The sequence below is a fragment of the Ranitomeya imitator genome, chromosome 8, assembly GCF_032444005.1.
Source record: "Ranitomeya imitator isolate aRanImi1 chromosome 8, aRanImi1.pri, whole genome shotgun sequence".
NCBI lineage: Eukaryota > Metazoa > Chordata > Amphibia > Anura > Dendrobatidae > Ranitomeya > Ranitomeya imitator.
The window spans coordinates 26,113,964-26,129,855 of NC_091289.1; the positions used below are offsets into that span (position 1 = coordinate 26,113,964).

At 39.3% G+C, this 15,892-nt stretch overlaps 1 protein-coding gene across 23 annotated transcripts in view; it reads left to right on the top strand.

The window, feature by feature from the left end:
* CADPS (calcium dependent secretion activator) overlaps positions 1–15,892 on the top strand; it is a 548,041-nt gene that overhangs the window by 430,253 nt on the left and 101,896 nt on the right. For 13 of the 23 annotated variants that reach the window (XM_069736601.1, XM_069736600.1, XM_069736604.1 and 10 more), the window contains 2 exons: positions 3,504–3,641; positions 8,689–8,844. In XM_069736601.1, coding sequence (XP_069592702.1) covers positions 3,504–3,641; positions 8,689–8,844 — 294 coding nt within the window. The remainder of the gene's footprint in view (positions 1–3,503; positions 3,642–8,688; positions 8,845–15,892) is intronic. The other 10 variants (XM_069736610.1, XM_069736611.1, XM_069736612.1 and 7 more) reach the window with 1 other exon arrangement.

The window sequence follows — 15,892 nt, forward strand, 5'->3', positions numbered from 1 at the left end:
CTATCACCTGCCGATCCAGTGTAAAAGCTCGGGTGGACCTCCTGATCTTTGTCTACAGCACTTGGCCACTACAGTCTATCAATTACTCGACATGTGGCTGATTGGACGACTGACAGGCCGCAGAAGTCACATGTTTCTTACAAAGGTCATATGCTTTTTACAAGGGTTACGAGAACCATTGAAGGTTATAAGCTTAATCAGAGAGGATGGAAAAAGTAAGAGCTATTTTTTATACTTTTTAAAACATTTCCACAGTTTTCATTATATTTTTTAGAAACTACATTACCCCCTCTAAGATCCTTTTTGTGGCAGCACAAGGCAGAAATTTTAATCCATAACTGTATGTCTATACAGTGGCAGGGGCCGACATAAACAGAAAAAGACCCCTGTGCACAGGCTTGGACTGGCCCTCAGTAGAACAGGAGAATCCTCTGGTGGGCCACTGCGCAAAAGTAGGTCACCATTCTCTTACATGAGCAGTACTTGGCACAATAAACTTTATTCTCTACGTAAAGACAAAGGCAACGCCTTATTCCTTTAATAATCTACCCAGTTCATAATTATATAAATTTGTGATTGAGGATGATGTCACATTTCCATGCAGCTGAAAAGTGGGACCCTAGAGTTAGATAGGTGGGCCCTTGGCACCCCAGTCCTACACTGCCTGTGCAAGAATAGTATTTGGGCCCTTTGCAGTCCATTAATGAAGCTTCTTGCTGTTTTGGAGGTTACACCAATGGCATGCCTACCCTTGTGAAAGGGATTTAGAGCTCTGAAATGAACAGATGAAGCTCAAAACAATAGAAACCAAAATATTAAGACATTTTTCTGTACAGAATGTTTTAACCAACTTAGGGAGCTTCTATTTAATGCTGTATTTCCCTACGAGGAACCATAAGGAATCAAATATTAATTAGGATGTTCCATCAGATATTGAAAATTTCCGTGGATTAGGAAAAAAAATATAATTAATGATAATGAGGAAGAAATTAGAAATCAAATCCAAATTCTTATTGTGTTGTGTTTTTAGACATCTTTGAAGACCGTAAAGCATATTTATTTCAGCATGTCTTAAACCACAAAACAATGAGGAGACATATGGGCGTTATTCATGAGCTTATGTATATCTTAATGAGTGCGCTTTTTTATTCTGACAAAAGCCCCACTCTAAAAAGTGCGTAAATGTAATTGATAACAAAGGAAAATGTCTGAGAGTTTTCCTGTTTTGTAATGTCAATCAAGTATCTTCTAAATTCTAAATCTGGTCAAAACACCCTTAGATGCCTTCATATACTCCAAGTTAGGTTTGGCTATGCTCTATTTACAAATATCTAAATTTTTCAAAAACTGTCAAGAACAAAATTGTGCAAGTTTCCATTATTTCTCATCATTGTCCATCTACTAGCAAAAATGAACATATATTGTAAAAATTAACAGAAGACATGCAGTCAGATGTCCCTTGTTCTCTATACTGGTGATGTCTTTCGTGCGATGAAATTGTACAAATTCTTACATTCACCTTGTTTCCCTTTTCCCTTCCCTTACAAAAGATAGGGTCAGAGTCTGTCTATTGTGGCTAATGTTTATGTGTTATTTCCTGAAACCAAAGGAAGTCAGAGTCTAAAAATCCCCCAGTGGCCGGTGTGTGAAATGCAATATTTCAATTTAATTTAATGTTAGTTTAATTATAATTTTCAATTTAATGTTCAGTTTATTTTTAGTTGTGATATGGAAAAAAAATCACCAAAAATTTAAAAAAAATACTCAAATTCAACAGAACTAATTGATTTAAATAATAGGACATTTCCTATTTTTTGAGAAATTCAACAAACTTCACTCTTTGAGAATGGATTATATATTTTTTGTTTTCCTTTATATTATTTTAACAAGCTAAAAATATTTTGCGTGATTAGAAAAATATGTCTGCTTTCTCAAAAAGCAGTGCCATTTTTCTGTTGGCGATACCAGACACAACCTGTAGATAGGTGTGGTGCTATTTCTTATATACCATAATAAACAAGTTTGTAATCCTGTACAACCCCATTAAGGGCTCTTGTCCAAATTATAAATCTGCGGCAGAGAAGACCCTGGGGGACCTGTGTAGACTTGCACAAGATCGTTCTTCCTACAGAGCACTCATCCGTCAAGTCGTCATGGCTCGTGATCTAGCTGAAGGCCGTTAAATAATAATAATAGGCGTTAAGTGTGCCACCATGCGGTACTTTGGAAATGGAGCCCAAGTGATGGCAAAAAAAAATTACTATACCATGCAATGGCATGATCAAAAAACTGATCTGGATTATGAGCTAGTATACGTGAAAAGTGTAAGAGCACGTTGACACTGTGGCCATTTCCTAGACAAAACCCAATAATAAAAACAAAATTGAGCATATACCCTACAGCACGTAAATCAGTAAATGATAATAGTACATGTACATAACATAGGGTGCATAGTTAACGTTATTTTATCAAAAGAGCATAAAAGCCATACCAATGTTACAAGGTGTACTCATCGGGATGGTACTAAATTTTCCATGACAAGGTGTACCCATTGGGATGGTCTTAACCTTTCCACCACAAGGTGTACCCATCAGGATGGTCGTAGCCTTTCCACGACAAGGTCTACCCATCGGGATGGTACGACTTTTTCCATGATAAGTTGTACCCATTGGGATGGTCCTAACTTTTCTACAACAAGGTGTACCCATTGTGATGGTACTAATTTTTCCACGACAAGGTGTACCCATCGGGATAGTGCTAACCTTTCCACAACAAGATGCACCCATCGGGATGGTACTAACCTTTCCACGACAAGGTGCGCCCATCTGGATGGTACTAACTTTTCCATGACAAGGTGTATCCATCGGGACGGTCTTAACCTTTCCACGACAAGGTGTACCCATCGGACAGTCCTAACCTGTCTTTCGTATTAAAACCTTACTTTGTGTCAAACGACATGAGTGTAAATAATGGTAAAGCAGGAAAGGACCAGATTAAGGCACCCATCCATGCAATGGTATGGCAGTGATCCCCCCAGAATTGAAATGAACAAAGGTACGGTATTAGATCATAGAGACCATAGCAGTCTATGGGTACTATATCACTGATCTGTGCAAGTATCCGTGATACAGTAATATACACGAGCCCTTAGAAACTTTAATGGCACCCCGTCAGACACTCATACACGCTTATTAATACAGTTGGCTTGTTACATTTTGCAGCTTGTTTTGTGATGCTTATAACATTTTACTACAGTGTTTTTCGTGGCTTTATATTGTGATTGTGTATTGTATGCGTGTATGTTATGTAATTACCATATCTAATACCATGGAACAAATAAATCTTCCATCTTCATGCTTCTATCTCAACCAGTCGCTTTGTGTTACTTTTACATTTTTGTCCTTTTTTTTTTGTACTTTTTTTTTCAGAGTGTTTTTGTGCTTCTGCTACATCTGCATTGTCATGTTATGGTATCTTTTTCTTTCTGTCTGTTTCTTCCACAGGAGTTTAACAAGTAATCTGCCCAATGTGAATCTTCCAAATGTGAATCTCCCTAAAGTACCTGTAGCCCTACCAGTTAACCTCCCACAAATGCCTAGCTTTTCTGCACCGTCATGGATGGCTGCAATATATGATTCTGAGTGTGTATCCACTTCACATTAGACCTCATTTATATGTGCAGGAATCTTGGCATGAATGTGGATTCATTATTTCTGAGAGATTTTAATTTTAAATTACTTTTAAAAAATATATATAAAAAAAAATGTTTTACATTTTTATTTTTGAAAATAAGAGAATATATTTTTGAAATGTAACTTTATAAATTGCTTAACCTACCATGCCAATTAACCTAGAAATAATAATTGTGCAGGGACATAAATGTATAGATTTACAAAACTCTACTCATTGAACTAATTGTAATTAATTTACATATAAGTTTGAAAATATCATATTGGACATAAGATAATAAAAAAAATAACATACACGTTTTTGGGAAAAAAATAGAAAGAAATCAGCTCACCACATTGTAAGGATACAGGCAGGGAGTCTCGCGTGTAAAGGTCCAGAAGCGGCAAATCTTCAAATGAAAGGAGGAGTGGAATTCCAACGAAACAAACGTTTTGAACCACCAGCAGCACACTAACCAACGCGTTTTGGCTTAAGAACCATGATTAAGGCTTCTTAAGTCGAAACGTGTTGGTTAGTGTGCCGCTGGTGGTTCTGCCATCATAACATTTTACATTTTTGACTAATAAAGTTTTCCTTGGATTTTATTAAGTTTGTTTAGCTGGAATACCACTCCTCCTTTCATATACATAAATTAAGCTCATAGCATTCTCTATAATCATTAGGGCTAGTACAGACAACCATATATTTGGTCCGAGCGCAATGTGGCAAAACATTGGATCGCCCTCGGATCAATGTTAGTCTTTGGGTCCTAGACTTGTCCAATTTCTTCCTCGGACAGACTCTGTGCGAGGAAAAAAATTGCAGGATGCCCGAGTTTGATCCAGTATTCGGATTGCACTCGGCCATGCAAGTTCTATGAGTGCATGGGAAACATCGGACCGGACTTGGATGACATCGGAGTACGATACGATTTCCACTCACTCACAGATTGGAGAAGATGGAGACGTTTTTTCGCCTTCTCCTCATACGAGAGAATCAGACCACACTCTGATCAGAGTTTGATCAGAGTGTAATTTGTATCATTGACCCAATTCTCTTGGATCAGACAATATACGGACGTATGCACCTGCCTTTATATTTAAATACCCAAAATCGGAGCAATTAGTCAGTACCCCAAAGCCACAAAGAAGCGCCCCCAAAATGTCCTCAGCGTGCCCACTTTTTGGAAGGGTTTGGATAAAGTCCTCCCCTCCCTTTTGAGTTTTAGAGCTGTAATTTGGCTTTCCAGAAGTCTACAGAGACATTCTGGACTTCTTAATGGCTCCAAATTCATAAAAAGGCATTTGGAATCTGAAGATTAAAAAATGCTCCATTGGATGCAGAATTATGGAGCTATTCTCCTCAAGAGGCATTACGAGCAACGGGAACTTGCCATAAAGGCTCTTTGAGACCATAGCGAGGTCCAATAAAGAAATGGCACCCTTTCTAGAATATATAAATAACTACTAAAAACCTTATCAAATATGCTAATATTTTTCAAGCTTTATTTACACTGCCTCAATTTGGAAAAAAATACACTTATTTTCTATATGTACCTATGTGCTTTAGGACGCATTCAGACAGTCCAAAAATCAGCTTTAAGTATTTTTAGGAATGCTCCTTTCCAAATTTCTGCCTATCTAAACAGGTTTGCTCTCACTGGGGCAAAACATTTGGTTGACAATTGAGATGATTTCTAAAATCTTTGCTATTGGCATCCCACAGGCTTAAAAATCTTTGCTATTGGCATCCCATAGTCCTGTGTAAACAAGAGATCTGCTGCCTAGAACATAATGTTCTATGCGCCCAGATTGACCATGTTAATGATGAGTCTATGCACCTGGAAGTACAATCTCCCTTTCTAAACAGGATATTAAATGAGCGTGTACGTGAAAGTCGATTGGCGATTAGATGATCCTGACAAGCCGGTCTAAACCCCGAAAGGTACATTTAAACAGCATAATTATTGCGATCGAGCATTTCTGTGGGCTCATTTTACGATATTATTACAGTCTAAACAGGCTTCCTATCAAAGGAGCAAAACTCTTGTTCGTTGGATAAAAGGATCTTTTGGTTTGTGCAGAAGAACTTTGTTCTCGGCAGCGCTATCTTCTTGTGTAAACAGGACTCGTGCTGTTGAGAACAATGGTAGCCTATGGGCATTAAATGATCCTCTTCCAAAGTCTTCAGTGTGTATCGGGAAGGCTGTCTACCTGAGGCTATTAAATGATCGCCGATCGGTAAATATTTACCGCCATCAGATAGTGTAAACGCACCTTTAGGGAATATGCACAGTTTTTTGGGCCTGATCCAATTCAGCCACATGAAATGTGCATCAGTTGCCATCAGGCTTTTTCCCCATCTACTTCCAGGTGCCATATCACAAATTTATATGAATCGTTACCTGTCCGGTAAAGGCACCCAACTTTGATAAGTAAAAACACAATTGAAAAAAAATTCTGTAAAAATTATAAAATAGCAATATAATAACAAGTTCAATAGAAATAGATTATTTTTTATAAAAAAAATTCCAACAATAATAATCATAGGATTTTTGCATATGGATAATTCATTACAATAATGAATTCATTAATTAAATTCACTACCTTTTTAAGGATTATTCCCGCCAGTCGATCACCACAATATGGTTTATTATTAACAATCTTCTACTAAAGAAATAAATGTCCTGTTCATGCTATGATTGCCGTCTTGGAGAAAGGTAGATTAGGCAGCAGTAACTGAGGCTTTTTTTTTCCCTCTGTGCATGATCTGTGACACTTCTTGGAAAAGATATGAATCAGTAACTGAGCATACGATGGCTTTATTCAATCAATGAAATCCAAATTAGTTGTGGGAAACATTTCAATTGTGACATGATCAAAACATTAAAAGAAGAAAAAAAAAAAAAAAGCAGAAGACATTCGAAATAACTCTGAAGGCAGATGGGTGTCAAAATGTTGTAGAAATAGACACCAATTACTCCATTTGTGTGTACTCTTCCGTTTTCAACATAAACCTTTATCGTTCCAAATCTCAATTTAGAATTCAAAAATATACTTTTTTTTATTTTTTTTTACCATTTGGAAGCAAACTGTTCACAAGATGTGAATGTCGCATTGCAGATACCTACAGAGCATAATATTTACCATGGTAGAGCCAAGGTACCTGGTTGAATATCTTTTCCTGAGCCTGTTTTCCAGAATTAATTTCACCATAAAAAAAAAGTTCTATTCTCTCTCCATTTATCAGATATTTCTCTGATTACAATAAACGACGTGTTCCTAAACCATAACTTTTGTTAAAACAGGACCTCAAGACCTTTGGCATGTTGGGAATATGATTTTTTTTTAATTTTCACCCCACGATAGCTACGTGTGCATTAGCTATGTATTGCTCCGCAGCATTAACTCAATGCAGCTGGCATCTATCATAATAGAAACGCCTACTTCAGACTGTTTCTATAGAGGATGTCAGTACAAGTGGTACTGCATGGTGTGTATAACATCTGATAAATTGATGTGTTAACGTTAGTGGTTTGCGAGGAAAGAATTCAGCACGAAAAAAATAAAATAATTAGGTATGCATGAATCCAATAGCTTCCAAAAATCAGAAAAAAATATATCATGTCTTGTCTTTCTAATAATGTAGAGAAATTACGGTAGTCCATGTGATTCCAAGGCTCTTCCGAAAAAAAAAATTGTTATTTTTGGATGTTGGCTGTCTTTACTTCTATGATAACGTCCTCGCCCACCACTAGTTGGCACAACCCGTTACTTAGATTGAATCCTTTTAAAGGTCTTCTTCCAGAAGTGCATGGATCCCTGATTGTTCACGACTATGGTGTGGTTGTCAACAATCAAGGCTTGTATTACCCCAGTTTGTATCCTTAATTTCAATAACTACATACATCCATGTGATTATTAATTAAGGACGAGATATTCCATACAAACTATCCAGTTTTGTCTAATTTAATTTGTTGTGTTCCGCACCAAAAGAAAGTTAGATTAGGAAGAAAAAAAAAAACGTAATGAAAAAGCCCTGATGATGGAGAACACAGATATTGTAATGTTGGAGTTGGTGGTGCTGGCGTTAACTAGAAGAGGACCTGTCACTTGCTCAAAAAAAATGAGATAACTACATTGTCAAAATCTCTAAGCTCCCCTGATTCTGACTCTCTTTTCCGTTTTGCTCTGCGTTGCTTCGTTTCAGAGATATTCACATTTGTTGCTTTAGGAGTGAAATATGTGAAATCTCTTGTTGTTGTGCAACTGAGCATTTCTTTAGAGTTTTCCCTTAGGATGTGAGCTTTAACCGTTCCTTCCCAGAAGATGTTATTCACAGTTCAGCAGTAGACATTAGGGAATATCGTCAGATTCCTCCTTATTTGTCTCACTAATAGAGCTTACTGAATTGCTGCAGCGGGAACCCGGATACCTGGAGCACTCCCGATAATCAGGTGTCCAGCGCCGCAGCTGCATGTGTCACAGCTGTGTGACATTCGCATCACATGCGTGGCGAGCCAGTGTGTTGTGACTGTCACACAGCCATGACACATGCAGTAGCGGCACCAGACACGCTAGGTATCCAGGTTCCCACTGCAGCTATCTGGTAAGCTCTATTAGCGAATAAGGAGGGATCCGATATTCGCTCATGTCTACTCAGCCGTGTCTGAGACCACTAGACCAGCTGCCGAGCTGTGATTGACAGCGTCTGGGTGGGGAGTGTGAAAGTGCACGCCTCCAGAGAAAATAGAAGTGCCCAGTTGCACAACAAGCAGAGATTTCACATAATGCGCTCTAAAAGCAACAACTATGAATATCTCAATATCACAATGAAGCGACGGAGTGCAAAATAGAAAAGAGCAGCAGAATTAGGAGAACTCAGGAAATTTTACAAGGTATTTAACTCAATTTTTGTTTTTGAGCAAGTGACAGGTCCTCTTTATCTAACATGTTCTCCACATCAGGCATTGTGTTGGTTATTGGACTAAAAAATGTTTTCTTGTGTCGCCCCCATCAGTAATGGATCAGCCACTTCAGAAGATTTATTTTGGAAACTTGATGCCCTACAAACATTTATTAGAGATCTCCACTGGCCTGAAGAAGAGTTTGGGAAACACCTTGAGCAGCGCCTTAAGCTCATGGCGAGTGATATGATTGAGTCTTGTGTGAAAAGGTAAAATTATTTTTTAATAAAAAAAAATTCTAAAAAAATTACTGAACCAGTTAATTAACAAAAAGACCTGAGACTTCTAGATTTGTAATTTCCAAAAAATCATTTAAATAAGTGCAATCTGAATTTGCAATAAGTGCCACTAGAAACACTGTTTTCTCCCTTTGTCAAAAGGTTATTTGGATATGTTATGTACATGCTTTACAGGCCTCAACCTGGCATTGAGATGAGTGCTGGCCATTCAATGGGTGATATTGGAAAACCTAGTTAGTAATGGCTGGCTGACATTTTTCTGAATCATAAGACGCCATCAAAAAGTTAAAAAATTTTTTTTTAGAAAAATCAGGCTATACACTGGAGGAGCGGGTAACACTGCAAAGGTGGTAAAGAAAGAATTCCAAGTTTCTTGATGTTTGAAGGTTATGTACTTTATTCTCCATGCATTTCGACATCTGTCTGACTTCTTCCACAAGAGAGGAAGAAGGAAAGAAGAAATCTGCCAGACTTTGAAACGCGTTGAGAATAAACTCCATACCCTTCAAACATCAAGAACCTTTGAATTTTTATTTACCAGCAGCGCAGCACTACCCGCTCTTCCAGTATTTAGCCTGATATTTACATTGGAGCTCCCAACCAGCAGAGCAGCAGCTGGATCAAACATTGAGCTTTTGTAAGAGTTGTGCTTTCTCAAAACTCAACCTGATGAGCAGTTATCGCACCGCAAAAAACTACTTTATCTTGATAATGCCTTTGTCATTTTTAGCTTCTTTTCAAAAAATAAAAAATGACACCTACACTCGCTTTATTGCTCACTTCCCCGACCCCTTTGCTCCTCACCATCACCCATCCGATCCTCATTGCATCTTTTGATCCCCGGGCCATTTAGACTGAGCTAGAACTAATGGCTCTGATGAGGCGTTTGTATAGAAAACTCTCGAGCTTCATCAGAACAGGAAGTCCCAACTCTATTTGAGAAGCCCAGGAATTTCAGTACTCGTGGTGGGGATCAGAAAATGCAATGAGGACCAGGCGGGTGATGGTGAGGTGCGTAGGGGCCAGAGAAGTGAGTGGTAAGGTGAGTATAAAATTGTATTTTTTTATTTTTTACATATTCTATTGGAAAGACCCCAGAGCATAACAAGTGGTCCTACATTTTCTAGGAGTATCTGCATGAACTGGTAAATTAGAATTTTATCTGATCCATTCATTTTTATGTCTCATATTTCTATTATTTTAACAATACAAAATTTGATCCCTGTAATGGCTGCAATTTTTCATCCGAAATAGTAATTGTTTACAAAGATCGACAGCAAATTTTATGTTTAATGAACAGGAAATCATGAAAAGGCCAGCAATAAACGGCTTATTTCACGCTGGTGATCCTGTTTATGTGACCTCTTTCGATAAATGGATACTTATTTTTTTATCCGACCCCTACAGCATTGTATGTTTTATTTACAGATAACATTTAGTAATTAGCGTCCCCATATTTTCAGTGGCCCAAAGCAGAAAAATTTAATCCATCATTTATCACTAAGTGGCTGCCGAACTGATTGGTCCCTTTAATGGCTAAAAGGCGTTTTTCTTTTCTTCTTTTCCATGCAGGTAATAAAAAGTATTAGAATGTTACAATCATATTTAACACATTTAATTTTTGTTGTTGTTGTTGATAGGCACCAATAAATCTTCTTTTATTTACCACTATCTTTACAATCATTGGTTTGGACAGATGAGAATAAAGCAGAGGGCTCGCCATGTAATCGTAGCTCTTCATAAGATGCAATTATCTAATTTATTCTTAAATATGTAAAAGTATGCAGACACTACAGGCTTTTTTTTTTTTCTTTCCCGCTGTCGCAAATTTCCATTTGTTTCTTCGGGCATATTATGAATCTGATTTGTTAAGAGTATCTGAAGACATACATGATCATTATTGGCATCTAAGAAGAAGACGGCAATCTAACCGCTTGGAATATAATTGAATTTAATCATGTCGGGCAGTTATCCGGCAGAGGAGACTCAAGCTGTAATTGTTATTTTTTTCTAGGGGATATGAATTAAGAAATTTTTAAAAATAGACAGAGAAATTTAAACAGGACAATTGCAAAACTATCAGATGATTTAAGATTTGTTTAAATTTATTTTTCATCATTGAGGTCTATAATATTTATTCTACTTACCGTATTTTTCGGATTATAAGACGCCACGGATTATAAGTCATACCCCAAATTTTGAGGAGAGAAATAGGAAAAATTGTTTTTTTTTAATAAAACAGTGGTGTTTCTTATAATCCATGCCTCTTGTTGCTTACCGGGGGTGGTGGCTGTGGTGAAGCGTGGTCCCGGAGTCACTGCTGGAAGAGGCCGGAGTGGGGTGATGCTGCAGGCCACAGGCTGGGATGAGGGGGTGTTCCGATATGCGGTGGGCTGCATCCGGTGTCCGGTTATGCTACTCGTTTGGTCCGGCACAGCTGCGGGGTTGTTTGTCGCTGCTGTGGGAGTCTCCGGTGCTGCTGCGGGTGACTCCGGTGCTGCGGGAGCTCTGCCGACATTTTGTGAAAGGCCAGAGCCTTCCGCAGTTCCATGGTTTCCTGTGCAGTAGACTCTGGGAAAATGGCCGCCGAGAGGCGACATATGCGCAGATGGAGATCTCGGCACCAAGATCTCGGGAGATCTCAGCGCTGAGATCTCATCACCTGAGATCTTGGTGCCGAAATCTCCATCTGCGCATGCGCCGCCCCTCGGCAGTCATTTCCCCAGAGTCCACCGCACAGGAAACCATGGAACTGCAGGGGGCTCTGGCCTTTCACAAAATGTCGGCAGAGCCCCCGCAGCACCAGAGACACCCGCAGCAGCACCGGAGACTCCCGCAGCAGCGCCGGAAACCCCGCAGCACCGCTGGGCACCCCGCAGCGCTGGAAACATGCAGCAACACTGGACACCCCCTCATCCCAGCCTGCGGCCTGCAGCAATGGGACCATCTGATTTTCAGAGGCAAATTGTACATGCTCTGACATGAGCACAGCCCCATAGAATAAAATGGGCATGAGCGCTATCTGTAAAAACCATGGAAAGCACTCATCTGCATTTTTTGGCCATCTGTACGAGCTTTTATTCTAATCTATAAGGGAACGCTATTTAGGGGCAATTGAAATTGTTCTTATATTAAGGAAAACTTCATTTTCATACATTTTAGATTTCATCTAAAAGTTCAGAAAATCCCAAAATAATGAAACATTTGTGACTGGACAATGAACAATTGAGAAATGTACACCTCTGTACACAGATGGCCGTTGTGATCTTCTTACAGTAATTAATAGCCTTACAAGTACCAAGAGAAGGCAAAGTGATTATTTTCAATTACAGAAATTCGGGGACTCTTTATTGCAGGGTATTGGGTTCTTGTAATAATGGAGTCACAGCCTGTTGATTAGACATCATACAATAAACATGAGCACCGGGTAAGAAAACAAAAAGTGATTCCACTGAAATTGTAATGTCAGGCTAATGTAAAATTCATTCAAATGGTGGAAAGTGGTGAAAAATGTTATATTAGGGCTCAAAAATATAATTATTCAGGTTGCTATTTTTTACTTAAAGTATGTGGTAAATAAGACGATACGTTGTAATGAGTACATTCATATGGGGGCAGGGAGTGCTACAGTCCCACCGCTTTCCGCTTTGGCATCTACAGTCTATTTATGCTACCAAGAAAATCGAGGACAGAGAATTTGTTTTCTCCACACTTATTCTCCCTGTTACCTGATGGCTGTAAGATAAACAGTAATTTACTCACTGGGTATATTAGGAAATCATATACTTTTGTATAAGAGCTGTCGCCTTTAACTGTCCATATTTTGCGTTTTTCCTCATCCCTATAGACTTCATGCCCGATTCAAGTGCTGCCTATTATCCACCAGAAATACTGGAAGGATTTTTACATAGCCACACTGTATTCCTCCCAACTTCCCCATATTCTCAAATTGAGAAAGTGTGCACCTACTATGAATGGGGAGAGGGGAGTTAAACTTTTTAGAAAGCTGTCAGCTGAACAATCATTCAGGTGTTAGTTTGAATGGCAGCTATCTCTTCGAATTTCTTGGTACTACCAAGCGCTCCTATGTTTTCTACGAGAAAATTGCTACCCAACTCCTCCGGGGGTGACTTATCTCACTGAGATTAAACAATGGGACATGCTGGATCCTTACCTCCCCCTACATCATCTGTTGGGGTGAGTCTACTTATATTGCCACCTTCAGTCGACATCAGCCTAATGTCTTTGGGGTCCTTAAGGTGCTTCTAGAAACCTCTTGCAATGGCTTATCGCACCTGAGAACAAAAGGATCAGACATGTTGAAATTAGACAATCCTAATGCTTGTTCCTCAACATTGGCAGAATGAATGTCAGCCATACACAAAATTGGTGCATTTGGCAGGCGTAAGTCTAATGTGTATAGTCACCTTTACACAACCCAGTTGTGTATAGAGAGCTATTGAGCAATTTCAATGACTTGAGTTGATAGCAAAGGCTAATGAATTGGCTTAGTTCTGGAAAAGTGCCTCAGAATGGGAAGATGTGAGTCTTTGAGAACCTATAGGATTTTGAAAGACATCTCCCGATAAATGACCACCTCTAAGAAGCTCAATAGCCCCTGTGGTCATAACTGTCATTAATGACTCATGTAGAGCAGTTACATGGAGGAGGGTGTTTTACTTCTCCTTATGCCCTCTTGGTTTCCAGATGTCTTGATCCAAAGAATAGAGAAGACTGACTAATTGTGAGCTCTGCCACTGTCACAATTGATCATTGGAAATAGGACTTTAGAGCCTTGTTGACCCCATCTGTGAGATCAATAAGAGACCATCCATTGATGGTTTTCATTATGTCCTACACAGCATTATTTACCATCTTTGAAGAGACAGCTTTCTCCATACACCCATCTTCTCTAGCATTCGTATCAATAAGGAGACCAATTTTAAAAACTAGCAACATATTTGTGCAGGTCATATATGCCATATACTGTATATGTACAAATTACAGGTTGGCAGCCCCCCAATCACATTTCTGTTTAACGGTCTTTTTATCCGATAGAACCATAGATTAATTTGATAATTAATGGACTAAAGTTCTCCTGGCCATTGGCCATTCCCTATCAGTATGTCTTTGGAAGAAACCGGAGAACCAAGAAGAAACCCACGCAAACACAGGGAAAACATACAAACTCCTTGCAGATGTTCTCCTTGGTTGGATTTGAACCCAGGACCCCAGTGCTGCAAGGCTACAGTGGTAACCCCTGAGCCACTGTCTTGCCCATAATGTCTCATAATTTGCTAAAATTGTGTAATTGCAGAACCAAAGATGTAGCAGACATCTCAGGGTGTATTTAGTCACACTACAATCCAAGCGGTATTACCCTGCACTGATCTGTGGTGTAACGCACAAGTTTCAAGAGCCGTGAGTGTATTATCCCAGCACAATGCTCAACACAAGGACTTGGAAACCAGATCTTGGGCTTGTGCTCTTGCCACTTTCTAATCACAGAGGGAATCCCCACAGTGGCATTAGTGTCAGGCACACCTACCCTCTCCACATGCCAAAGCTTAAAGCCCAGTTTGCACTTGATCGATTCCATTTGCACCCTTAGTTTGCTTTGAAGTCATAGGGAGCAGATGGAGCCTTCATTGAGGCAATTAGAGCACCACAGGAAACACAAACCACCAGCTGCTCACAGGGCTGTATGTGCCCAGAATTAGCAAAGCACTTTTTAAGGTAGCACCTCTGTCAGCAGCCTGCGTGCACACACTGAGATCAGGCGCTGTCTGCCATCTAAGAAAGCTCCTTATTGCTTACCTGACCGTTTCCTTGTTTATTGTGAGGTTATCGATTGAAACGAAGCTGCCCACGTTCCGCATATTTGAGACGTAGATTACATTTCCATTTACGTTTGTATTTTAAATATAGGTCAGAATCAATAGAAGAGAAGCATTGCAATAAATAGATTAAAAGCACTGCGCTCATCAAGCTATTTGCAGTTACGCTTGCCAAAAATACACATTTACATTTTGCATTATCTTTTTTCAAGGTGTTTGAAATAGATACATAGATAGATAGATAGATAGATAGATAGATAGAGTACAGACCAAAAGTTTGGACACACTTTCTCTTTTAAAGATTTTTCTGTATTTTCATGACTATGAAAATTGTAAATTCAAACTGAAAGCATCAAAACTATGAATTAACACATGTGGAATTATATACTTAACAAAAAAGTGTGAAACAACTGAAAATATGTCTTATATTCTAGGTTCTTCAAAGTAGCCACCTTTTGCTTTGATGACTGCTTTGCACACTCTTGGCATTCTCTTGATGAGCTTCAAGAGGTAATCACCGGAAATGGTCTCCAACAATCTTAAAGGAGTTCCCAGAGATGCTTAGCACTTGTTGGCCCTTTTACCTTCACTCTGCGGTCAAGCTCACCCCAAACCATCTCGATTGGGTTCAGGTCTGATGACTGTGGAGGCCAGGTCATCTGGCGTAGCACCCCATCACTCTCCTTCTTGGTCAAATAGCCCTTACACAGCCTGGAGGTGTGTTTGAGGTCATTGTTCTGTTGAAAAATAAATGATGGTTCAACTAAACGCAAATCGGATGGAATAGCATGCCGCTGCAAGATGCTGTGGTAGCCATGCTATTTCAGTATGCCTTCAATTTTGAATAAATCCCCAACAGTGTCACCAGCAAAGCACCCCCACAACATCGCACCTCCTCCTCCATGCTTCACGGTGGGAACCAGGCATGTAGAGTCCATCCGTTCACCTTTTCTGCGTCACACAAAGTCACGGTGGTTGGAACCAAAGATCTCAAATTTGGACTCATCAGACCAAAGCACAGATTCCCACTGGTCTAATGTCCATTCCTTATGTTCTTTAGCCCAAACAAGTCTCTTCTGCTTGTTGCCTGTCCTGTTTGTCCTTGTTTCCTAGCAGCTATTTTACCATGAAGGCCTGCTGCACAAAGTCTCCTCTTAACAACAACAACTGTAGAGATGTGT